The sequence below is a fragment of the Carcharodon carcharias genome, chromosome 29 (genome assembly GCF_017639515.1).
Source record: "Carcharodon carcharias isolate sCarCar2 chromosome 29, sCarCar2.pri, whole genome shotgun sequence".
Classification (NCBI taxonomy): Eukaryota; Metazoa; Chordata; class Chondrichthyes; order Lamniformes; family Lamnidae; genus Carcharodon; species Carcharodon carcharias.
In genome coordinates, this window is record NC_054495.1 from 6,224,743 (window position 1) to 6,251,476 (window position 26,734).

The 26,734-nt window shown below is 42.9% G+C and overlaps 1 protein-coding gene across 2 annotated transcripts in view; it reads left to right on the forward strand.

Annotated features, from left to right (window-relative positions):
* The window catches only part of LOC121271080 (uncharacterized protein YMR317W-like), a 52,989-nt gene extending 29,875 nt beyond the window's left edge, over window positions 1–23,114 (forward strand). The window contains exons 2-9 of one of the 2 annotated variants that reach the window (XM_041176817.1): window positions 1,672–1,795; window positions 4,538–4,654; window positions 6,110–6,247; window positions 7,337–7,483; window positions 8,669–8,815; window positions 11,540–11,666; window positions 11,763–12,247; window positions 21,430–23,114. In XM_041176817.1, the coding sequence (XP_041032751.1) occupies window positions 1,747–1,795; window positions 4,538–4,654; window positions 6,110–6,247; window positions 7,337–7,483; window positions 8,669–8,815; window positions 11,540–11,666; window positions 11,763–12,247; window positions 21,430–21,680 (1,461 nt within the window). In that variant the 5' untranslated portion in view covers window positions 1,672–1,746 and the 3' untranslated portion in view covers window positions 21,681–23,114. Of the gene's footprint in view, window positions 1–1,671; window positions 1,796–4,537; window positions 4,655–6,109; window positions 6,248–7,336; window positions 7,484–8,668; window positions 8,816–11,539; window positions 12,248–21,429 lie in introns of both variants that reach the window. The other variant, XM_041176815.1, reaches the window with a different exon arrangement.
* The last annotated feature ends 3,620 nt before the right edge of the window (window positions 23,115–26,734 follow it).

Here is a 26,734-nt window from a genome sequence, read left to right on the forward strand (position 1 = left end):
ATTCTCCTGTTCACTCCTCAAACCCTTTAATACACAACAAAAACAGAATTACCTGGAAAAACTCAGCAGGTCTGGCAGCATCGGCGGAGAAGAAAAGAGTCGACGTTTCGAGTCCTCATGACCCTTCGACAGAACTAGTTCTGTCGAAGGGTCATGAGGACTCGAAACGTCAACTCTTTTCTTCTCCGCCGATGCTGCCAGACCTGCTGAGTTTTTCCAGGTAATTCTGTTTTTGTTTTGGATTTCCAGCATCCGCAGTTTTTTTGTTTTTACCTTTAATACACCACCCATTCTAATACCACTCACCTTCTCATTCCCTATAAACTTTAATGTATAATGCAGTCTAATCCCACTGTATTTTCCATTCCCCAAACCCTTTAATACCCCATCCAGTCTAATCCCACTCTTCTGCTCACTCCCCCAAACCTGTTAATATTTCACCTAGTATAATCCCATTCTCCTGCTCAACTCCCAAACCCTGTAATACCCACCAAGTCTAATCCCACTCTTCTGTTCACTCCACAAACCCTTTAATACCCTTCTGTCTAATCCCACTCTCCTGCCCTCTCTCTATGGACTGTAATACTCCACCGAGTCTAATCCCACTCTCCTTCTCGCTCCCCAAACCCTTTAATAACCCCCTAGCCCATTCCCACTCTCATGCTCACTCCCCAGAACCTATGAATATCCCAGCCAATCTAAAACCATTATCCTGATGACTACCCATACAATTTAATACCCACCCAGCCTATTCCCACTCTCCTGCTCACTCTCCAGAATTAATTCTTATCCACCCAGTCTAATCCCAACCTGCTGCTCACTCACTGCAATTTTTAACACTCCATCTAGTCTAATCCCATCATCCGGCTCACTCCCCACATGCTTCAGTATCGCACCCAGTCTAATCCCAACTTCCTGCTCATTCTTCATACATGCTAATAAGCCACCAAGCCTCTTCCTACCCTCCTGCTCACTCACTACAAATTTTAATATTCCAGCAAGTCTAATCTCACTCTCCACTCACTCCCCAAATCCCTTAATACCACACTCAGTCTAATCCCACCCTCCTGTTCACTCCCCAAATACTTTAAAAAAACTACCCAGTCTAATCCCACTCTCCTGCTCACTCTACAAATCCCTTAATATTCCACCTAGCCTAATCCCAGTCTGCCACTCACTCCCCATCCCTATAATATCCCACCTAGTCTATCCCCACACTCCTGCTCCCAACCCATGAACACTCATGTCCCACTGAACCCAATTTCACCTTCCTGATCACCCACCCCCACCCTATCTGTTGTTAATTTTCCCACACTAATGCCCTGTTGTTTTGTAACCCACCCCATGCTGGTATATCAGGCAGTGTGACCCCAAGCTGGTGTATTCTTCAGTGTGTGAATGGAGCCACTAATCTGTTTTTGCCATTTTTTGCACTCGCTGGCTGCAATTCCATGGTTAAATTTCTGATCCTTAACTCAGAGTATCATGGAAAGTTCAGAGGGAGTGTGAGAGATGAGTGTTTTTGCAAAGTAGTTGGACAGGAACGTTCACAAGTTTTTTAAACATGTGAAACCTGACTCAGTCCATTAGATAAACAATGAACAAAGGATATATACTTGAGCGATGACGACTGATTGAGATTGGCAACTTTGATTATTTTATCCTGATCAGTAACTTGAAAGAGAGCAGTTCACTGACACAGGCAGCTGCTCCTGATCTGCAGAGGCTCTAACAGCAAGACACAAAATGAAGCTGTTTTTTGACATTGTGATCGTCAGCACATGCATTGCTGTGGGTAAGATGGTTTCTGTTCTATTCGTTATAGTTATGTGTGTGAAACTGAGCTAATACCCCAAACTCTATCTGCCCTGAAGACATTAAACAGTTTGCTATGTCGCTATATGTAACCCAGAGCGCTGAATGGCAGCAGCTTCCCTTCCTTGAATCACTTTGTTAACCAGTTGGGTTTTTGAGGTGTGTACTGTATCGAAACAGACATGTTTATAACTCATTGTCATCTAATCCCAACCTCCTCACTCCCCAGACACACTGATATCCATTCTCCTGCTCACTCCTCATATGCTTTAATACCCCACTCAGTCTAGTATCACTCTCCTGCTCACTCCCCAGAACCCTTTCATACCCACTTAGTCCAATCCCACCCTCTCACTCCCCAGACCCATTACTGTCCCACTCAGTCTTACCCTACTCTTCTGCTCACATTCTAGACTAGGCTCTGATGCTATCTGCTGTTGTCTATATGCGTGTTTACCATTCGCTGGTTAACTTGTTAAAATAAATTCAGTTGAGAGTAAAATTAACTTGAAACTTTTTGAAGTTGAGATGGAATTCAACTACAGAAAAACAGCCCACTGTTTCTTCAGTCAATCTATCAAACTTGTTTTTAATTACCTGTTTTATCCATTTTTTAACCGTTTTCCCCCAACCTCCCCCCTCCCCCTGTAGGCCCACCTGTCGCTTGTTTCTATGTTGTGTTTTCACAGAGCGCTGACTCTTGTTCTGCTATTAACACATTCTGCTGCCTTACCTTTATGCCACGATCAGCACCTTCCTAACTCTTTACTACTACCATTTACACTCCCGTTGTCGCGTCCATGACATCTTTATCAATTTCTCCTTAGCTCCCACCTATTCCTGATCCCGTATCTTGCTCCACCTGCTCCAATCCCTCTTTGACAGTATAAAACCCATCACATCACATTTATAATTCTCTTTAGCTCTGGGGAAGAGCCATACATACTCGAAATGCAAATATTTCCGTTAATTCTGTTAACTTGTTTCTCTCCCCACAGATGCTGCCAGTTGAGCTTTTCCAGTGCTGTCCGTTTTATTTTCAGGTTCCTAGCATCCGCAATGCTTTGATTTTATTAAATCTATCAAACTCCCCTGGATATGCGGGTAAATATAGTGTTTATTGAGATTATGATCAGCAAGCACGGGCCTGAAATATGTAAGTGCAAGATATTGCAGCAAAAAGACCAGAGGTTAGACTTTGATGTCAGAGGCATGATTGGGAAATTTTCAGTTGACACAAAAAATGGCCAGGTAGGATAGTTATTGACTCCAGAAAGATATGAAAGATTTGGCTGCGTGGGTGTGGAAGTGGCACATGGAAGTCAAACAGGAAAAGTGTGAGGTAAGGCATTTGGGGAGGGCAAACATAGCAGGGGAATACCTAATAAACGGGAAGTTTGTGAGAGGAGTTGAGGAAGTGAGAGACCTTGGAGTTCATGTCCACAGGTCCTTGAATGTGGCAGGGCAGGTGGACAAGGTGGTCAAGAAAGCATATGGAATGATTTCCTTTAACGGGTGAAGTATTGAATACAAAAGCAGGGATGTAATGATGGAACTGTATCAAATGATGATTAGGCCACAGTTGAAATGTTGTGTCCAATTCTGGTCAGTGCAGTACAGTGTCAGGAAAATATATTAATTTTCATAATTGCATTGCAATTTATTGTAAAATAGGAATAGTGGGTCTGGATAGTGTGTGTGGGTGTTTGTGTGTGTGTGTGCGTGTGACTTAATTGAATTAAAGACAGCTGATATGAAGGTTTTGATGTATCAGAAGTGAAGCTCGGTTTGAAATGCCAAATAAGTAAACTTGGCTGAAGATTTAGAATACGAGGTGGAAAAGAGCATTTGCATTTTCAGATAAACCAAAGTAGTTTGAATTTCAAAAGAGGCAGTGAAATGTTACACTTAGCCAGAAGCAGCCAAATGGTGTATTTATTTTTCCCAAAGCTTACTGATAAAATTGGTACTTTGAAAGATTTTTATAATTAGAAAAGTAAAGTTGAAACGTCATATTGGGACAATAGGGTTTACATTTAAAAAAAGAGAAACCTGTATAAAGGAGATGGGGTTGTGTGTAAGAAAAGGCATTCTAAGATCTGACAAGTGTGATAAGTCTCCAGCTTCTAAGCCTCAAGAGTACAGAGGAGATTTACAAGAATATTGTCAGGGCTTGAAAGTTGCAGCTATGAGGAGAGTTTGGATAGGATAGGTTTGCTTATCTTAGAACAGAGGAGGCTAAAGAGGGACCTAATTGAGATGCACAAGATTATGAGAGGCCAAGATAGGGTAGTAAGGAAATATTTGTTTCCCCTAGCTAAGAGGTCAATTATCAGGGGATATAGATTTAAGGTGGCTGGCAGAAGGATTAGAGGGGACAGGAGGAAAAAACCTTTTCATCCAGAAGGTGGTGGGCATCTGAGTTCTCTGCCTAAGTTGGTGGTTGAGGCTGCAATGCTCAACTCTTTTAAAAGCTACCTGGATCTGCATTCAAAATGCTGCAATGCTTTGGACCATGTGTTGGTAAGTGGATTAAAATGAGCGGCTACTTTACTTTTTCTCTCTTTTTGGCCAGCGAAGACACGATGAGCTGAATGGCCTCTTTCTGCACTGTAATTTTTGTATGTTCTATGGAACAATATGAATAATGTGCCTCAATTAATATCTCCTCAAATTGAAATTCAGAAAATCATTGAATTTTTCTCCATCTCTCGTTTTCTAGTGCGAGCTCTGAACTGTTTGTCCTGCTCTGCAAATTCGGGCTTCTGCAGCTTATCAGAAAGTACTTGCAAATCTGGGACCACAAGCTGCCAGACAATTTCAAGTACAAGCATTGTCGGTAATGCTGCTTTTCAACAAACCCATTCCAAATTGAGTGAAAATGTCAATCCTCATTATTCTTTTAGATTGAATTCAGGAACATTATCGTTCTTCCTTGGCTTCTCACCAATCAGTGGTGAGTGTAGTCATTTGAGGCAGGATTTGTGAGGTCTTGTGGCGCAATGGGTAATGTTCCTAACTCTGGGATTCAGACCCACCCCAGGACTTGATGGTCAAGGGAGGTTGATTCATAATGTGGCCCAAACAGGGTTGAGTGTCAATCTGCAAATCCATCCCACAGACGAGGCAAAAGTTGGAGCATTGGTCAGCCAAGGATGGAAAGAGAGTTCGAGCCTCTACCATAGATCTCCTTGGCACCAGTTTAAAACATGCATGTAACAGTGCCTATTACCCCAATAACCCGGACTCCCTGAGTGAACTGTAACCCAACACCCAGTGAGGATTATAAGGGGACACATTCCATGAAATTAATTTGTTGGTGGTTTAAAGGGTTATAATGTGACCTTGTTATCGGGGGAGATATGAATGTCATTGGTTAAGGAAGGGGAAATTCTTTCCAGCACCACAAGGGTTGGTAATCGGAGCATACGGGTCTAAGTAAAATAATTGGGAAAATGCAATAAAGAAAAAAAGTTCGAAAATTACTCCACTGAAAGAACCCTTTCAGACTCACATGCCTGCACCCAATCCCACTGTTGAGTTTGTGATCACTTGATGTGCATATCTGAGTAGGTAAGAGTTTCTGCATTTTTGTCACTCTTTCAGACAGTGAGTTCCAGGCAATTTGCCAACCTCTGGGGGAAAATAACCCTCACCTCCCTTCTAATCTTGGTATACTATTGAATAGAGAAAAACATTGCAGTGATATGGCGGGTTGGGTGGTGTGGGTGAGAGTGTGATCAGTGAGATTGCTTCAGGAAAGAGCCAGAGCAGACTCAATGGGTTGAAAGACCTCCTCCTATCCTGTACTGTTCTTTGCTTCAAGGAGAGCGAGACACAGAACTAGATACACACCTGGACAAAAGCCAGGAATTGACAAATGGTCTCTTTTTCATTCGTTCATGAGATGCGGGGGTCGCTGGCTATGCCAGCATTTATTGCTGACCCTAATTGCCCTTGTTCATGAGGGCATTTTAAAAGTCAACCACGTTGCTGTGGATTTGGAGTAACATAAAGGCCAGAACAAGTAAAGACAGCAGGTTTCCTTCCCCATTGAGCATTAGTGAACCAGATGGGCTTTCACAACAATCGGCAATGGTTTCATAGTCATCATTAGACTTCGAACCCGGGTCCCCAGAATATTACCCAGGATCCCTGGATTGGTCCAGTGGCAACACCACTAGGTCACCGCCTCCCCATCGCCCGGGGTATGTGCTGTGCTGTGCTGAGTTGAATTACTATCCACGAAAATCACATTGATCAAAGCCTAAATCTTCCAACTGCATCTTCACAGAGGGACAAACGAATAGTCGAATTAAACAACAGTGCCGCAGTTCCTTGGAAGACTTTTCTTTCAATAGTGGAGTGGTATTCATCTCCCGGAGGAGCAGTTTCTGTCAAAATGACCACTGTAATGATCAGATAGTCGCAGGTAAGGTCACAGTGTGTGATATTCTGATTCGCAACCGACGGGATGCGTTTAATGAATGTGCGGAATGCGTTGCCTTGGTTTGTTTCAGCTTCCTGGTCCCGAAACGATGGGGCTTCCAGCCCACCGCGCCTCCCGCGCTCACCCACCCCCCCCTCCCGCCTCACCCACCTTCCCCCCACCCCCCGCCCGCCCCACTTCGCCTCACCAACACCTCTCTCACGTCCTTGGAAACCTATCCCTTTGACCACGCTTTTGGTCAAATTTCTCTGTGGATGGGTTCTGCATTATGTTCGATTACTCGCCTGTAAAAATCACGGATGGTTTTACTGTATTATGGCACAATTTAATTGCAAGATGTTTCAATTAGTTGGCGTATAACTTATCAGCTGTCGTCATGAATACACGATCTGTCATGACCCGGATTGACCGGTTGACGGACACAGTGTAGTGCTACGCCCTTTAAAATCGCTGTTCATTGAGGTTAGCCCCAGTTCCCCCATGGAATATCCATCTTTGCTACAAGGCACACAGAGGGCATTTGGCCTGTGTGAGAATTGGGTAATAATTCATGGCGCACTGTTGCTCCATGTATAAATTTTTAAAATTCATTCACGGGATGTGGGTTCCGCTGGCTGGGCCCAGCATTTATTGCTCATTCCTAGTTGCCGTTCAGAAGGTGGTGGGTGAGCTGCCTTCTTGAGCCGCTGCAGTCCCATGTGGTGTAGGTGCACCCACAGCGCTGTTAGGGAGGGAGTTCCAGGATTTTGACCCGGCGACAGTGAAGGAACGGCCGATATATTTCCAAGTCAGGATGGTGAGTGACTCGGAGGGGAACTTCCAGGTGTTGGTGTCCCCCATGTGTCTGCTGCCCTTGTCCTTCTAGATGGTAGTGGTCGTGAGTTTTAAATTTGTAGCATTGCAGCCAACTGGAAAGGAATGTCAGGCGGGGACTGATGCAGGTGGCCGATTTCAAGCGTTCGAGAATCAGATGGGTTTGTTAAACCGAAATTGTATGAAGAGGGTTCTGAGGAGAATGACGAGACTGGTTCTATCCAATGAATATTGCCTTTTATTTGCTTTGTGCTTCAGAGCCCGCCAATACCACACTGAATGGACTGGAATGTTTCGGATGTTATAGCAACTCGTCCGAGTCCTGCAGTAGTAACAGCCAACAAAGAGTGAAGTGCATGGGAGCAGAGAGCCGCTGCATGGAAGGGGCGGGCCTGCAGCTTTTGTGTATGTTTAACTATTCTCTTCCATTGCTAAGATACACCATTTAACTTCCCCTTCGAATTTCAGGCCTGTCCCACTCTTGTCAGTTTGAAGGGAATTCTTTTCGGGTAAAGAGAATCGTGATCAATACATCAGGAGAGGAGGCCATTCGACCCATTGTCCCTGTGCTGGCTTTTTGAAAGAGCAGTCCAGGATTCCCAGTCACTGTTTCGCCATAGCCTTTCAGACTAAATCCATTGATCATCTTTATCGCAGTCTGTGAGTGTGTCTGTGTGTTTATCGAGCCCTGATGGCCATTTCCACTGGGTTTGTAACCTACACTTGATGTGGGCTGTTCTGGGTCTTTCAGATACAGATTGAGACCGTGACCATTGAGGGCTACTGAATGAGAGGGACTCTTGTGGTCCCCCTCTAACCGAGGGCTGCCATCCAGAAACTCCGTGGGCCTTGTCAGTTCGATCTAGCTCAGCCCTTCATGTCCCTCTCAGTCTCCAACTACAGTGAAATTATTCCTAGGCTCTCCCACTACCCACGCATCTTGATCGATGATTTTGAACAGACTCCCACCCCCTGAAGTTCAGTCCATTGGAAGCTCGGCGCCCTTGTCCAGCTCTAGGCTCCCACCATTGCCCCCGCACATTGCACACTTCTGGGCAGACATCATCTCCACCTCCCCAGCTTTCCACGCTGCCACTCCTCTTACCCCCCCCCCCACCCATTTCCACCCTTGCTCACAGCTCCTCCAATCACAGATTCCCCCAGCGCTAGTTCACAGCTCGTCCAATCACACATTCCCTCCCTCTCGAGCTCGCAGCTCCTCCAATCACAGATTGCCTCTCTCCAATGCATACGCAGACCTTAAAGTGAACCTTGGCCTTCTGGGGAGTACTTGGTGGGCAAGGGAGTGTACTGGTTACTTTGTGAACATTCCAGAAAAACAAGCTGACATATCTGGGCCATGGTTCAAATCCCTCGAAAGGCAAACTGAGGGTTTGAATTGCAGTAAAAATGAATCTTACAATGAAATGCTGGTGTCAGTAAAAGTGACAGTGAAGGCGCTGAATTGTCATACCATTCAGCTAGTTTATCGCTGTCCTTCAGTGACTTCCACATCTGGATTATGGACCACTTTTTAAAAAAATAATGATCTACTCTACTGAGGCATATCTCTTTTCTGTCTCTTTCTAGTACCGATTGGGCTGAATTTTATTACCGAAGGATGCGTTTCTGAGAATATCTGCCGCATGCTAAATTTGGCAGAGTTTTCCATAAGGCTGAATACGCTGGAATGCTGTGAGGGCAACCTGTGCAACAGTGTAGTGAGCACTTCCACAGGTAATGGTCACACAACCACTGCGGACATGATCAATGATATTAGCTTTATATATTAAGGCAACATTACACTTGACAACGCCCTTGAGTTGCTGAGCTTTTTTTTCCCCCTGCATAGGCAGTGTTTGGTGTGCAAAAGGAAGTTTCTGGAGAGTTCCTCCCATCTGTGAATCGTACAAACACCAGAATCTCCACAAAACAGCAATGAATCAGACCGTGTATGACTATCCTATCAATCCCATCCATTCTTTCTCCATAGCCCTGCAAATTGCCCTGTCTCAAGCAGCCACCTGATTCCCTTTTCAAAGTTATTATTGAATCTGCCTCCCCCGCCCTTTCAGGCAGTGTATTTCCGATCACAACAAATCAATGCGCAAACATCTGCAGTTCCCGTTCTTTTTCCTTAGCCAATTATCATAAATCGGTGTTCCACGGTGACCCACCCTCCTGCCAGTCATAGCAATTGATTCTAATTTATTCTATCAAAACCATTCATGATTTTGAACGATTATTAAAATCTATTAAATGTCCTTCCCTGTTCTAAGGAGAGCACACGAACTTCTCTAATCCCCACACACTACTGTGTGCTGCATCAGATCCCCTAGGTTAGTACTGCTTCAGTGTGATGACCTCTCTAGGGCTGCCAGCGACAGTGGGCCCTGTTAAGCTTGGTCAAGTGAAATTGAGGAAAATTTACAGAAGAGTTAAAGAATGTTCAGCACAACTGGTCAATGCTGTCATTTTCTCCACACAATCGTCATCACCTCACCCTACCTCATCAAACTCTTATAAATGTATCCTGATATCCCTTTCCCCATCATATGCCTTTCCCTTTAGATGTATCTATACATATCTGAACCAATCCCTGTGATAGCGATTTCCATATTTCACAACACGTTCTGGGTAAACACGTATCTCCTGCATCAATATTTGACTTTTCAGTGCCTATCTTATATTGAAGACCCTAGTTCAGCTCTCCCTTAATTGGAAACGTCTCTCCGTCTACAATACTGAACACCTTGATAATTCCGAAGTGCTCTATGAGCTCACCACTGGCCTTTTCTCAGGAGAAAGGAGCCCTAACCCATTTGGTAAAGAGTGTTAACACTGTGAAAGCACAGCATGACTTAATTTCTCAAACCGTAGAGCAGAATGGTTCACTCCAGAGTGTACACAGAGTGAGCTTTGTAACTGAGATACAAGCAGATTTTGCAGGAACAGCAGCCAACCAGGGATTTATGATAAATGAAACTAGGAATAGATGTGTGCTTTTATTTGGAATTAAATATTGTGTCTTGGAATTGACAGGGATCTGTAAAGCGTCAGTAACAATTGATTTGTGCACTATATTAACTTCTGCCTATATCAATTTCAACATGTGCTCCAATTTGACCCTGTAAATGACACTTAGCATCAGCGCAGACAGGTCAATCAATCGGATTGAAGAACTTGCACAGACAGCAAAGCATTAAGCAAAAGAGAAGTAATAAATCTGCAATGATAATTCAGAACCATTGGACAGAAAGCTAAATAACAATTAGGACAGACAAGTGTGAGACAACTAGGACCTGAAACATCATAAAAACTTTACAAACTATAATAAAAGATAATTGTACAATTTTTAAAAGCATTCTATTTTTAAAATCATTCTATTTTAAAATGTTCTTCCACACTTGCAAAATTCGGGTTTCAGCAGCATTAACAACTCAGGTACATCTGATTAATCAAAGCATTTCATTTTCATTGGTTTTGAAGTCTGAAAAAGCTCCCATGAATTCATTGATTGCATCTGTGAAATCTGCAATGATGGACCCTGCGCAGGAGTACGGTATTACTGACAGCAACTTGCAGATTCCGTGTTCAACTGCACATATTGAGAGTGCAGACATTTTGCACAGTGGGCACCGACAGTTTGACCATCATCATAACCACAAGCTCCAAGACAATCTTCGCGAAATTATTTCTGTTTATCTGAAATCAGGCATCTTAGTTGCCAGCAAGATTCAATTAATTCATAAAATAAAAATGGGTTGATGATTTTTTTAGCAGAACTGGGACACGTTAGAGAAGTAAGAACAGAAATTTCTGGAAAAGCTCAGCAGGTCTGGTAGCCTGTTTGGAGGGAGAAACAGAGTTCATGTTTCGATTCCAATAACAACTCTTCTTAGGAACTCCAGTTAAAGGTAGAGAATTTGGAGATATAATAGGTTTTATATCAAGTGCAGAGGCAGGGATGGGGTAGGGAAATTGGAGAAAATAACAAAAAGGAAGGGTTATGATAGAGTGAAGGGCAGCTGTAGTAAATAAATAACATTTATTCCTAAAATTTGATACGTAGCCATTAGGTTTTAAGATTCAACACCATTTAGCAACTAAATATTTATAAAAATTCGTTCCTGGGATGTGGGCGTCACTGGCTAGTTCAGCATATATTGCCCAGTCCTAATTGCCTTTGTTCAGGGGGCATTTAAGAGCCAACCACATTGCTGTCAGTCTGTGTCACATTTAGCCCAGGTAAGGACAGCAGATTTCCCTTCCCTCAAGGACATTAGTGAGCCAGGTGGGTATTTATGGCAATAGTTTTGTGGTCATTGATGGAATTTTATTGAATTCAAATTTCACCATCTGCTGTGGTGGGATTCGAACCCCAGTCCCAAGAAGGCCAGTGACAATACCAATATGCGACTACCTCCACCAATGTACTGTGTCCTACTGTCTTCTTTTTAGGTTCAATGACATCTGTCATGACAACAAAAAGCTCATTGACCCCAGCAGTAAACAACACATTGGCCCCAAGTGCAACCAGCACATCAGCCCCAGCTGCAACCAGTCCATCAGCCCCAGCTGCAACCAGTTCATCAGCCCCAGCTGCAACCAGTCCATCAGCTCCAGCTGCAACCAGTCCATCAGCCCCAGCTGCAACCAGTCCATCAGCCCCAGCTGCAACCAGTCCATCAGCCCCAGCTGCAACCAGTCCATCAGCCCCAGCTGCAACCAGTCCATCAGCCCCAGCTGCAACCAGTCCATCAGCCCCAGCTGCAACCAGTCCATCAGCCCCAGCTGCAACCAGTCCATCAGCCCCAGCTGCAACCAGTCCATCAGCCCCAGCTGCAACCAGTCCATCAGCCCCAGCTGCAACCAGTCCATCAGCCCCAGCTGCAACCAGTGCATCAGCCGCAGTTCCAACCGGCACTCCGAGTCCTCTTGCAACCAAACCATCGACACCAATTGCAACCAGTACATTCGTCCCAGCTGCAAACAGCACATCAAAAAGGGTTGCAAGGAACAATTCGACCCCAGCTGCAACCAGTATTTCAGCGACCCGCACTCAGAACACAGCTACAAGAAACTTGTCGGACCCCGATTCATGCAATAAAACGTGCCAAAAAGATAACGGCAGATCAAAGCAAATATGGTATATGTGGATAGAAATAGGTAAGTGAAATGCGTGGAGAGATAGAAATATTTCAGCCTTCCCAGCAGGAAGCATTACAGAGATCCCAGCAGCAACCACTGCAGGAATCCTAAATACACAATCCCCAGCCACCCCCAAATTTAGCTCAGACAGCCATGGGATACCCTGATTGGGGCAGGAAACATGAAATAAGTATTGAAAACATATCCTCAGTATGACAGCCTACAGGTTGCTCTTATTTCCTTTGATAATGTTTCAATCATCAGCTTGAAAATCACAGCACGGTATTTGTTATAATAAACCAGAGTCAAATGGATGCCACAATCAGACCAATGATAATCTCATTGACTGGGTGGAGCAGGCTGGAGAGGTCAAATTATTTTATCCCTTATGTGCTTATGTACATACTCTCTATCAGTCGATAAGCACAAGGAACAGTCGGCAAGAGTCGCTTCATTCAAAGATTTTTTTTTAAAAAAGGGGGGGAATGTTGGGAACGCTCAGCGGGTGGGACAGCACCGGTGGAGACAGAAACAGAGTTAACATTTCGGGTCGCTGTCCTTTTATCCGAAATTTGAGAACTTAAGAGAAGGTTTTAAACAAATAGGAAGGCAGGGATCGAATGGAACAAATAACAAATATGAAGGTTGGTTCTCCGATGGAGGTGAGTGATTAAACATGTCAATCGTAACCATTTGTCAATTTTGTTCTGTAACAGTTACACTGTAAAATTCTATTCTTGTTCTGATGCACCCGTTGATTAATTTGATCGCCGTTCAAGCAACATCTCTACCTGTCGGGCCAGGTTTAGTATTGTGCGCACTTATTGTTGAAAACGAATGCAGGGGATTCCTGCAAGGGTTTTCACAATGTAATTGTTTAAGTTATCGGTGCTGGTAGAGATCAGGTGTGCAGCAGTGAGTCACACAGGTCGAGATGTTTGATGCTCCATTTAGATCAAAATACATTCAGATGGACCCAGCCAGTCCCAAGTGAGGCGCTCCAATTAGTGGAGGGAAGAATGTGCATCGATATTCCCTGCTTCTTTGTTATCGTGTCTTTGTTACCCTATGTAATAGACTATTCGAGTGCTCTATTGCCCTGCCTCCCATTTCTGTAAACTTGAGTTCATGTACAAGTATTACAGCTTTTCTAAAATTATTAATTCATTCGTGTGGGGTCGCTGGCTAGGCCAACATCTCTACTTGCCCTGGAGAAGGTGGTGATAAGGCACCTTCTTGAACTGCTGCTGCCCATGTGATGTTGGTACACCCACAATGATGTTAGAGAGGGAGTTCAAAGATTTTGGCTGTCACCAGTACATTGACCCCAGGTCTAAACCAGCACAAGAACACATAAAAACTTAATAAATAGGAGTTGGAGTAGGCCATTTGGTACCTCAAATCATATGCCTTGTTAACCACTTTCTCAACCTATCCAGTCATGTTAAAGATTTCTGCAAATATAGCCCAAGACCTCTGCTCCTGCATCCACTTCAGTTCACACTTCTCTGCATTAAGCTCCATTTTGCAAATGTCCACCCATTCCACCAACCTGTCCATGTGCATTTTCAGTCTATCATTATTTTCCTAAACCTCAACGATACTTCCAAGTTTCGTGTCATCCATCAGTTTCAAAATTGTGCCCTGCACACCGGAGTCTTGACCATTAATGCAGATGAAGAAAAGCATTGACCTTGGCACTGAGCCCTGGCAGCCAACTGTATACTTTCCTCCCACCTGAAAAACAATAATTTGCTGCTGTTCTATTTCCTGTCACAGTCAGCTTCGTATCCATGCTGGTACTGTCCCATTTATTTTATGGGCTTTAACTTTGCTGACAAGCCTGTTATGTGGCACTTTATTAAATGTCCATAGACATCCATCGACATTCATCTCCCCATCTTTCTAATGATTTCCTCAAAAGCTTTAATTCAGTTAGTTACATATGATTTGTTCAAATGCTTAACCAATCAGTCACTGGTGAAAGATTCCAGTATCTTCCTCACAGCTGAAGTTGAACTAACAGGCTGTATTGTCCTCCCTCTGCTGCCCTAAAATGTTATTACATTTAAATTTATTCAATTATTGCCAAAGCATTTGTAATTTTCAAACCTTTTTCTTTTAATATCTATCACCTTACTCTGCGTGCTAGATATTTACTTACTTTAATTGATCCAGTATCATTTTTAAACATGTATTACATACATTTCACAATGGTCACCACAGAGAGTCAGACAGTGCAATGGTATTTAAGTTGACTCCATAGATCATGTTGCACTCTGAGGTGCTTCAATGCAATTGTCCTTTCGCCTTATCTTAGTTTCCTGCGCATAAGCACAGGTTTCTCTCCACGACTGAAAACTGACATTATTTGACGTACTCATTGAAGACCGCTGTTATTTCCTTCTTGTCTATTATTTCCATTTAAATGTTACCAATCAGCCCACGTTCCCCACACCAATGAATCTCACTTAATTTTTATTTATTTAAGCGCTTAATGTTAATTTTGATGCCGCTTCCAAATGTTTATTCATGGACCCTTCTTGCACCTATATTTACTTTATTTGGATATTTTTGTTGTTTTATTTTGTAGTCAAGGTTTTCTTGATTTCAACTTTTACATCTGTGTAAGACCTTTACTTCAGCTTTGTTCATGGACACAATTTCATGAGAATTATATGGTTAGATTAATGGCTAATTAACAGGAATAGGAATGCAACATAAGATTATACGGATTCTAAAAAAAATGCTCCAAAAAAACCATGTGCTTATTATCTGGGAAAATTCAGAGGGTAGAAAAACTTTAACATGTTTCCCGTAAAAATGGCAGCCCAATATTTTGATATAACAGCACATACTTAGCCAAGTGAGAGAAATATTGATGAAAAACAAGATCAGATGAAAATTAATTTCCCTCAGTTTACATTAAAAAATATCCTATAATCAGGATGATGCCCTTGAGCTCATTCTGCCATTCACTGCATCATGGTTGTTCTGTATCTAACCACCTTGGTTTTGTTACCCAAAGCACTCTTACCCAACAAAATCCATCAATCTCCATTGGTTACAACGCTTGTCGCAATCCCCAGGTTAAAAATTATTTTATAAATCAAGAGGTGAATGGGTGAAAGGAAATTGTTAAAATTGAAGTCATCAGATCAAATTATTGGAGTTGCGGGGTGGCAAGTCTCTGGGTCATGACTGATTACATCCTAGTGTCTTAAAAGAAGTGGCTAATGAGGTATTCGGTGCGCTAGTGTTAATTTTCCAAAATTCGCTGGGTTGTGGAAAGGTTCCATCAGGTTGGAAAGTAGTGAATATCACCCCTCCATTCAAGAAGGGCTGGTGGGGAGGCAGTAAGCAAACTATAGGCCAGTTAGCTTGACATCTGCCATGAGGAAGTTATTGGAATCGATCATTAAGGAGGTTGTTCCCAGATACTTAGTAGAGCTCAAGGCAATATGGAAGAGTCATCATGGTTTTGTGAAAGGAAAATCATGTTTAACCAAGTTATTGTAGTTTTTTTCAAGGTGTAACATGCGCAGTGGTTAAAGGGGAGCCTGTAGATATACTGTACTTGGATTTCCAGAAGGCATTTGATATGGTGCCACATCAAAGAATATTATGGAAAATAAGTGCATATTGTAGGGTGTAACATATTAATATGCATAGAAGATTGGCTGACAGACAGAAAGCATAATGCATAAATGTGTGCATAAATTAGTCTTTTTTCTAATTGGCAGGATGTGATGAGTGGAGTCCCATAGGGGTCTGTACTGGAGCCTCAACTCTTTAAGATTTACTTCAATGACCTAGGTGAGGGGAGTGAAGACGTGGTAGCTAAATTTGCAGATGACATAAATATAGATAGGAAAGCATTTTGTGAAGAGGACATGAGGAGGTTGCAGTTGGATATAGATAGGTTGAATGAGCGGGCAAAGATCTGGTAAATGGAGGTTAATGTGGGAAAGTGTGAAGTTGTTCACTTTGTCAGGAATCAAAGAAAAACAGAGTTTTATTTAAATGGAGAACGGCTGCAAAATTCTGAGGTGCAGAGGGTTCGAGATTTTCTCGTACATAAGTCACAAATAGTTTGTATGCAGGTACAGCAAGTTATTAAGAAGGCTAATGGAATGCTATCCTTTATTAAGAGAGGGATTGAACATAAAAGTAAAGATGTTATGCTTCAGTTATACAGGGCAACGGTGAGATCGCACTCGAATACTGTGTGCAGTTTTGCTCTCCTTATTTAACGAGGGATCTAAATGCTATTGGAGGTGGTTCAATGGAGTTTTACTAGATTGATACCTGGAATGAGTGGGTTGTCTTATGCGGAAAGGTTGGACAGACTGGATTTGTATCCACTGGAGTTTAGAAGAGTGAGGGGGGATTTGATTGATGTATACAAAATCCTGAACAGCCTTGGCAAGGTGGACCTGGAAAGGACATTTCCTCTTGTGGGTGAGTCCAGAACTAGGGGGCACTGTTTTAAAATTGGGAGTTACCCTTTTTGGACAGAGGTCAGGAGAATTCTTTTCTCTCAGAATTTCGAGCGACTTTGGAACTCTGCATCAGAATGTGGTGGAGGCGGGGTCATAGATTTTTTTTTAAGGCGGGGTAAATAGGTTCTTGTTAGGCAAGGGAATCAAAGGTTATCAGGGTTACATGGAATCTGGAAATCAAAACTCAAGATCATCAGCTATGATCTTAGTAAATGGTGGGGCAGGTGCAAGGTGCTGAAAATGGTCTACTCCTGTTCCTATTTATTATGTTCTTAAAGACAGCTGCACCTATTTAGTATTGTAGAACAAAAAGCAGTTTTCAGGTACTTTTTGAGATTCAGTTCTATTGAAGTAAATTGAACGGAATATCAGGCAGAAAGAAAAAACAGCGACCAATACAACATGGTCAATTCTCTGATACTGCTGGGCAGTGATCTTTGAGCTTGAGCACTGTGAGGCTTACAGCATGCAGCTTCTCATAAAATTCTATATCCGATTATACTCACTCTACCCCATTCTCGAATTTCCCATCCCTCACTCTCCAATCTCCCACCCCCCTACTACCCAACCTTCCCACCCCCACTCCCCAATCGCCCAATCCCTCTTCCCAAACTTCCATCCCGCACTTCACAATCTCCCATCCTGCACACCCTAATCTCCCACCCAATCACAACCTTCACTGGCCCCAGTCCCCAAGTCCCAATCTTCCATCAAGCACTCCTCAATCTCTCATCCTTCACTTCCCAACCCCCAACCTTCCCTTGCCCACTCCACAATCTCCCAATCTACTTCCTAATCTTCCATCATGCACTCCTCAATCTCCCATCCCTTACTCCTCAATCTCGCATTCGACATCTTCCCATTCCCCACTCTCAGATCTGACAGCCCCCACTCCCAAATCTCCCATCTCCCACTCCCCAGTCATACATTTCCCATTCCACATTCACCACTCTCCCATTTCCAACTCCCAAGACTGACACCTCCCCTACACCCACCACCCCCGCCCCACCCCCCCCACGCCCCACCCGCCCCCCGCCCCACGCTGGACTCTAAAATCCTCCATCCCCCACCTGGCGGGCCTTGTTTGCCCACAAAATTCAGCAACCCATATGAGCATTTCACAAAGCTAAAAGAGACAGGACAGAACCCCCTTCTTTGATATCCCAGTGAATCCTTCCAAACTCACTGTTGCTGAGTGTGTGAGTGTGTGAATCACTTTATGTATGAATGTTGTTGAATATGTGGTTTGTTCATTTCTGGCCTACACATGAGGTGTATTTTTGCATTAGGACAGGAGGTCTTCAGTTTGAAATGCATGTCTTAATATTACATGCATTTCAACGGGAAAAGCTGCTTCCATATCGGTAGTTTGATTAATGAGTTTCCAGGAACATATTTATTACTTATAATGAGGTACTTCTATAGCAGTGTGGAACTTATGTTCCCTAAACAATTTGATTCTTTGATTAAAACTTCCATATGAGTGCAGATAGTCAAAACCTTCTTGTAAGGAGCATCTTAAAGGGGGAGAAAGGAGTAGGGGAGAAAGAGCAGTTTAGGGAGGGAAATCCTGAGTTAAGGGATGGGACAGTTGAAGGCACGTTTGGCATTGGTGGAACGATTGCAATCAGGAATGTCTGATGCTAGAATTAGAGGAGTTCAGATGTCTAAGTGTGATGTAGACCTTGAGGAGGTTTCAGAAATAGGGAGGGCCGGGCCAACGAGGGATTGGAAAACCTGGATGAAAATGTCAAAATGGCTGCATTGCTTAACCAGAAACGAATATAAGTCAGTGAGCAGAGGAATGATGGGTGAAGGGGATTTGGGACAAATTCTGACATGGGCAGCAAATATCTGGCCTTCAAATGTATACAGAAGTAAAGAGAATTTATATGCTGTTTTTAATGACCACTAGATGTCTCAAAGCACTTTACAGCCAATGAAGTAGAAAGTGTAACCAGCAACCAATATCATTGCGCCAATTTTGTAATTCTGCTGAGTATTATCTTTTACCACAGCAGACGGCTCCTTGCAAAATCACAGGTGACTGCACAGCTAAGATCCGTGTGGGGCTTTCTGCTTTCTTAACAATTGGAGCCTTTGATTCAGAATCAGAATATCCAAACTTCCATTTAGCACAGATGGCCAAAAGCCAGAAAAGTCAGGTTTAAGGATCAGTTTATAGGTGAAGAAAGAGGAAGAGAGGTGGAGAGGTTTAGGAGAGGGAACTGCAGAGTTAAGGGCTCAGATCACCATTGGTGGAGTGATTAAAATCAAGGAAGCTCTAGAGGCTAGAATTAGATGAGTGGAGATATCTCAGAGTGTGGTCGGGCTAGAGGAGGTTATAGAGATATGGCATGGGTGAACGAGGCCATGGAAGGATCTGATAACATTGGACAAGTAAGGAATCATGGATCAATTGGGGTAAAAGTTAGGACATTCCTGTACTTCAATGTTTTGCCCTGTCAGTGCCACCTAGTGCATATTAATGCTACAATGGAAGCAGTCTTTAAAAGACAGGACAAGTTTACAACATTGGCTCAATAAGGTCCAATCATGATAGATTATACTTGTCAAATTAATAACAACATAATCATCAAATCAATAAGTCCACCATTACTGTGCCTATGACGGTTACCACAGAAACCTTACAAGGTCAGTAAATGCTTCACTATAGATTTCACCAAGATCATTTTAACAGCATTGAAACTCTCATTTGCTTTATGTTTAGCAATATTTGTCGATGTTGCTCTTTCTAACTTAGTAACAATATAGTTCGCAGTAAGATTTTCATAATGAAACCCAATTCAAAGGTGTTAGGTCATTGAGTTTGGATCCGTTTTTAGGACATTTAACGTAACATAAAGCTTTGCCCCTCACTAATCCTTGTGATCCAATAAGGACAGGCCATGCCAACAACAATGCATTAGCAACAGATATCATACTTAAAAGCAAGTCCTTCATACCCACAGGATGGAGACAATCGCCATGTAAAAATTGATCATATGCTTGTAAAGTGCATTGTGTGTTGAATTCTATAATGCCGCTGTTATCATGCATCATCTGATCAACCTAATCAACTTTAATTCAAAACCTCATACCTTGAGTTCTAAACATGAGAAGGTTTCCACTATGTCAGGCATCATATCGCACCGAGGGCGAAGCTGTATTGAACCAGGTCTGTACCTGTGAAGATGCAAAATGTAGTTGTTATGATAAGTGAAACTGAGATTAATGAAATATTACTCACTGCTGGTGAGGGAAAGGATTTTCAGATTGGAGGGTGGTTCGGCTGAAAACCAGTAGAACCCAGTAATAAATCAATGTTTGTCTTTCTTTTATACTTTGGATACTTTAAAGTAAAACTAATTCAGATGTTTTCTTGATAGATTAAATTATGATCAGAGTTATATTTTATCCATCTATTTACCTGCCCATCAATAAAACAATCTAACCACACACCACCTCAGTTAGTCTTGTGAGGTTTATACTTTCAAATCATCAGGTAGTTCTGGATATGAGAAGCCCCAGTTGATCCACCCAGAAAAAACCCCGAAGTGCCCACTGCACCATTGAATTGGTTCTTAAATGCGATCAGAATGTTACTTTCCGCTCCTCTATCTGCGACTCCGTTCCAGGCAATGAGAAGCACGAATCAATTCCTGATGTCGGCTCTCAATCTGCCTTTAACTATTTTAACCATGTCCTGGGGCCAACTGCCAATTTCAATTTGAAGCGCTTTTTTGGGGGTGTGGGGGGTGGCGGGGTGGCGGGGTGGGGAGTATATTTACTTTCGATCAGCACGTATTTCTTCATTGATTTCAATACCGCCTCCCCTATCACCGCCGCCACCCCTCTTCCACCTGTATGTTTTCTCTGTTTCTGCCATTTGAATCTACCCGCTGTGTCTCAGCTCACTCTAACTGCACACAGTGCTCAAGGTGCAATCTGAACAAGCAAAATAGGAGCAGGAGCGGGCCATTTGGCCCGTCGAGCCTGCTCCACCATGCAATAAGATCATGGCTGATCTGTTGATATTACTCATCCCACATTCCCATCTGTCTACGCCATTCCATCCCGGTAACCTTTGATTCCCTTGCCGAAGAAGAATCTACCTGCCTCCGCCTTAAAGATATTCAGTGACCCCCCTCCGCGCCCCCCCCCCCACCATCTCCACCGCCTTCTGAGGCAACGAGTTCCAAAGTCTCACAACCCTCCGAGAGGAGAAAAACATTCTCATCTCTATCCTAAAAAGGGCGCCCCCTAATTTTAAAACAGTACCCCCTGGCTCTGGGCTCACCCACAACAAGAAACACCCTTCCCACCTCCACCTTGTCAAGACCGTTCAGGATTTTGAATACTTCAATCAAGTCTTTCATCATAGAACCGCATCATATGGGGGGCGGGGGCGGTCCTTGTTTAACTTACAGTTCAGCATCCTATTCGCACTGTGATTGCTGGTGTTAAATGGAAGGCTTCTATCTTCAATAGAGATCCTATACTTGTTTTACTTGACCTCGACCAATTTTTAGAAAGATTCACGCGGTATGTATGTCACCCATTTTTTTCCTTCCTAGGTTCAGTTCTTTACACTTTATTTCTGAAAGCCCATTCAATGCAATACACTTTAGGCACCTTGTCAGGGCTTTTTCCTATTTTACATTATGCTGTTTTAAACCTTTCAATTTATTTTCACAGATTTAAACCAAGGCTGTATCTTCATAATCACCATTGTTTTAATAATCCCCACCATGTCGATGTCGGCGCTGTGCTACGTATGGAATACGATAGGACATCCATGCAAATGTAATTGTTATGGTGTTGTGGTTGAAGAAGATAGCCAGCTGGAACCTCTGAATGAACAATCGGATGCGACTAAGTGTTTTCCTGTTGGTCTGCTCCAAATACGTCAAATCACCAAAGAGCCGGATTGTGCTGCATTACCATAAGGAATAATACATTCTCAAACTTGACTTCAGCTTGGGTGGAAAAGGAATCCAGGAATATTGATAAAGTGGTTGGGCTTTACAGGGATACTGACATAGATCGGGCGTGTGGACCAGCCGTAAGACGGTGGACAATTGAACTAGCAATAGGAAAGAGATAATGACATTGTCAAGTTATTAAATGAAATTTAATCAAGCTATTAGCATAAGGTTTTTTTGCTGATGGTTACTAACTTAATGAAGGGGATTTAAGAAGGAAATTAGTTAATTTATGTATTTGTTTGATAATGCCCGGCTGTAAGCCTATTCTAGAAAGGGGCGTTCACTATTTCAGCAGCTTTATATGTGTCGGAACCAACGAATATATGAATTAGGAGCAGGGGTAGGCCACTCGGCCCTTCCAGTCTGCTCATGACTGATCTGATTTTAATCGCCTCCCTCCACCCCCAGTCTACCCTAGTAAACTTTCACTGCAATTTGTCAATCAAGAATCATTGGGCTGCCATTTTTATAGGAAGCATTTTAAGTTCTTCTTTACCTCTGAATTTTCCAACAGAATAAGCACATGGCTTTTTGGAGCAGTTTTTTTTAGATCCTGTATAATCTTCTGTTTCATTCTTATTCCTAAAGATTTGCCATTAATCTAACAATATAATTGTCATGAACTCGTGTCCATGAACAAAATTGAAATAAATGTAAAAATTGAAACCCAGAAGACTGGGACAACAAAATAAAACAACACAAATATCCAAATTGGTGTGGGAAACATGGGCTGATTGGCAGCATTGAAATGGATATAACGGACAAGGAGAAAATAACAGATATGTTAATTGAATACCCTCAAATATTGTTAGTTTTCACTCCAGGAGAGGAAACTGTATTTATGCGCAGGAACCTAAAATAAGGCAAAGGGTGAATTGTATTCAAGCACCTCAAAGTGCAACATGACGAATGGAGACAACTTAAATACCATTGCACTCTCTGGCTGCCTGTTATGACCATTATGAAATGTCTGTAATGTTCATTGATTGTATTGAAGCACCTCAGGGTGCGACATGATCTACGCAGACAACCTAAATACGATTGCACTCTCCGACTGTCTGTTATGACCATTATGAAATGTCTATAATGTTCTCTGATTTTATTGAAGTACCTCAGGGTGCACAATGATCTAAGTGGAAGGTTGAATATGGTTGCACTTTTCGTGATGGCTATCTTGAAATGTGTTGTAATGGTCTTTCAGATATTTTATGAAAATATATGTTTTTCCAAAAAAAGTGGATTTAATACAAGTTTAAAAATGATACCGGAGGAATTAAAGTAAGCAAATATCTAGCACCCAGAGTACGGTGAGAGATATTAAAAGAAAAAGGTTTGAAAATTCCAAATGCTTTTGCAATAATTGAATAAATTTAAATGTAATAACATTTTAGGGCAGCAGAGGGAGGGCAATACAGCCTGTTAGTTCAACTTCAGCTGTAAGGAAGATACTGGAATCTTTCACCAGCGACAGATTATTTAAGCATTTGAACAAATCATATGTAACTAACCTAATTAAAGCTTTTGAGGAAATCATTCGAAAGATGGGGAGATGATTGTCGATGGATGTCTATGGACATTTGAGAAAGTACCACATAATAGGTTTGGCAGCAAAGTTAAAACCCTTAAACTAAATGGGACAGTAACAGCATGGATACGAAGCTGATTGTGACAGGAAATAGAGCAGCAGCAAATGGTTGTTTTCAGATGGGAAGAAAGTATACAGTGGGCTGCCAGGGCTCAGTGCCAAGGTCAATCCTTTTCTTCATCTACGTTAATGGCCTAGACTGCGGTGTGCAGGGCACAATTTCAAAATTTATGGATGACACAAAACTTGTAAGAGTTATTGAGGTTTAGGGACACAACGATAGACTGCAAAAGTACATGTACAGGTTGGTGGAATGATTGGACGTTTGGAAAATGGAACTTAATGCAAAGAAGTGTGAGCTGAGGTGGATGCAGGAGCAGAGGTCTTGGGCTATATTTGCACAAATCTTTAACGTGACTGGACAGGGTGAGAAAGTGATTAACAAGGCATATGGCTCTAGGTACCAAATGGCCTACTCCTGCTCCTATTTAATCAGTTTGATTATGTTCCTGTACTGGTTTAGGCCTGGGGTCAAAGTACGGGTGACTGCCAAAATCTTGGAACTCCCTCTCTGACATCACTGTGGGCGTACCAACATCACATGGGCAGCAGCTTTTCAAGAAGATGGCTCACCACCATCTTCTCCAGGGCAAACAGGGATGGGGAATAAATACAAAAAACAAAAAACTGTGGATGCTGGAAATCCAAAACAAAAACAGAATTACCTGGAAAAACTCAGCAGGTCTGGCAGCATCGGCGGAGAAAAAAAGAGTTGACGTTTTGAGTCCTCATGACCCTTCGACAGAACTAGGCGAATCCCAGGAAGGGGTGAAATATAAGCTGGTTTAAGTTGGTGGTGGTGGGGGGGGGGGTGGTTTGGGTGGGGGGAGAGAAGTGGAGGGGGGTGATGTGGTTGTAGGCAAAAGCAGTGATAGAAGCAGATCATCAAAAGATGTCACAGACAGCAGAACAAAAGAACACATAGGTGTCGAAGTTTGTGATATTATCTAAACGAATGTGCTAATTAAGAATGGATGGTAGGACACTCAAGGTATAGCTCTAGTGGGGGTGGGGGGAGCATAAAAGATTTAAAAATATTTTAAAATAATGGAAATAGGTGGGAAAAAGAAAAATCTATATCATTTATTGGAAAAAAAAACAAACGGAAAGGGGAAGAAACAGAAAGGAGGTGGGGATGGAGGGGGGAGGTCAAGACCTAAAGTTGTTGAATTCAATATTCAGTCCGGAAGGCTGTAAAGTGCCTAGTCGGAAGATGAGGTGTTGTTCCTCCAGTTTGCGTTGGGCTTCACTGGAACAATGCAGCAAGCCAAGGACAGACATGTGGGCAAGAGAGCAGGGTGGAGTGTTGAAATGGCAAGCGACAGGGAGGTTTGGGTCATTCTTGCGGACAGACCGCAGGTGTTCTGCAAAGCGGTCGTCCAGTTTACGTTTGGTCTCACCAATGTAGAGGAAACCGCATTGGGAGCAACGAATACAGTAGACTAAGTTGGGGGAAATGCAAGTGAAATGTTGCTTCACTTGAAAGGAGTGTTTGGGCCCTTGGACGGTGAGGAAAGAGGAAGTGAAGGGGCAGGTGTTACATCTTTTGCGTGGGCATGGGGAGGTGCCATAGGTGGGGATTGGGGAGTAGGGGGTGATGGAGGAGTGGACCAGGGTGTCCCGGAGGGAACAATGACCCAAACCTCCCTGTCACTTGCCATTTTAACACTCCACCCTGCTCTCTTGCCCACATGTCTGTCCTTGGCTTGCTGCATTGTTCCAGTGAAGCCCAACGCAAACTGGAGGAACAACACCTCATCTTTCGACTAGGCACTTTACAGCCTTCTGGACTGAATATTGAATTCAACAACTTTAGGTCTTGACCTCCCCCCTCCATCCCCACCCCCTTTCTGTTTCTTCCCAATAAATGATATAGATTTTTCTTTTTCCCACCTATTTCCATTATTTTAAAATATTTTTAAATCTTTTATGCTCCCCCCACCCCCACTCGAGCTATACCTTGAGTGACCTACCATCCATTCTTAATTAGCACATTCGTTTAGATAATATCACCAACTTCGACACCTATGTATTCTTTTGTGTTGCTGTCTGTGACATCTTTTGATGATCTGCTGCTATCACTGCTTTTGCCTACAACCACATCACCCCCCCTCCACTTCTCTCCCCCCACCCAACACCCCCCCCCCCCCCACCACCTTAAACCAGCTTATATTTCACCCCTTCCTGGGATTCGCCTAGTTCTGTCGAAGGGTTATGAGGACTCGAAACGTCAACTCTTTTTTTATCCTCCGATGCTGCCAGACCTGCTGAGTTTTTCCAGGTAATTCTGTTTTTGTATGGGGAATAAATGTTGGCCTAGCCAGCGATGCCCACTTCTCACGAATTAATTAATAATTCAAAAAAGCTGGAATACTTGTACATGAACTCAAGTTTTCAGAAATGGGAGGCAGGGCAATAGAGTACTCGAATAGTCTATTACATGGGGTAACAAAGACACGATAACAAAGAAGCAGAGAATGTCGATGCACATTCTTCCCCCCACTAATTGGAGTGCCTCACTCGGGACTGGCTGGGTCCATCTGAATGTATTTTGATCTAAATGCAGCATCAAACATCTCGACCTGGATGACTCATTGCTGCACTCCTGATCTCTACCAGCACCGATACCGTAAACAATTACATTGTGAAAACCCTTGCAGGAAGCCCCTACATTCGTTTTCAACAATAAGTGCGCACAATACTAAAGCTGGCCCGAAGCGCAGAGACGCAGTTTGAACGGCGATCAAATTAATCAACGGGTGTATTAGAACAAGAATTGAATGGTTCATTGTAACGGTAACCGAGCAAAATTGACAAATCGTTACGATTTACATGCTTTATCACTCCTCACCTCCAACGGAGCATCCACCTGCGCATTTGTTATCTACCCCATTCGATCCCTGCCTCGCTATTTGCTTAAGACCTGCTACATCTCATAAGTTCTGAAAATTCGGATAAAAGGACAGTGACCTGAAATGTTAACTCTGTTCCTCTCCCCAGCCCGCTGATCGTTTCCAACACTCCCCACTTTAAAATAAAATCTCTGAATGAAGCGAGTCTTGCCGAATGTTCCTTGTGCTTACCGACTGATTGAGCGTATGAACAGCAGGACATTAGGGATAAAAGCATTTGACCCCTCCAGCCTGCTCCACCCAGTCAAGGAGATTATCATTGGTCTGATTGTGGCATCCAGTTGACTCTGGTTTAATACAACAAATACCGTGCTGTGATTTTGAAGTTGATTTTTGAAACATCGTCAAAGGAAACAAAAGCTGAGGTTATATTTTTCAATACGTATTTCATGTTTCCTGCCCCAATCAGGGTATCCCATGGTTGTCTGAGCTAACTTTTGTGGTGGCTGGGGATTGTG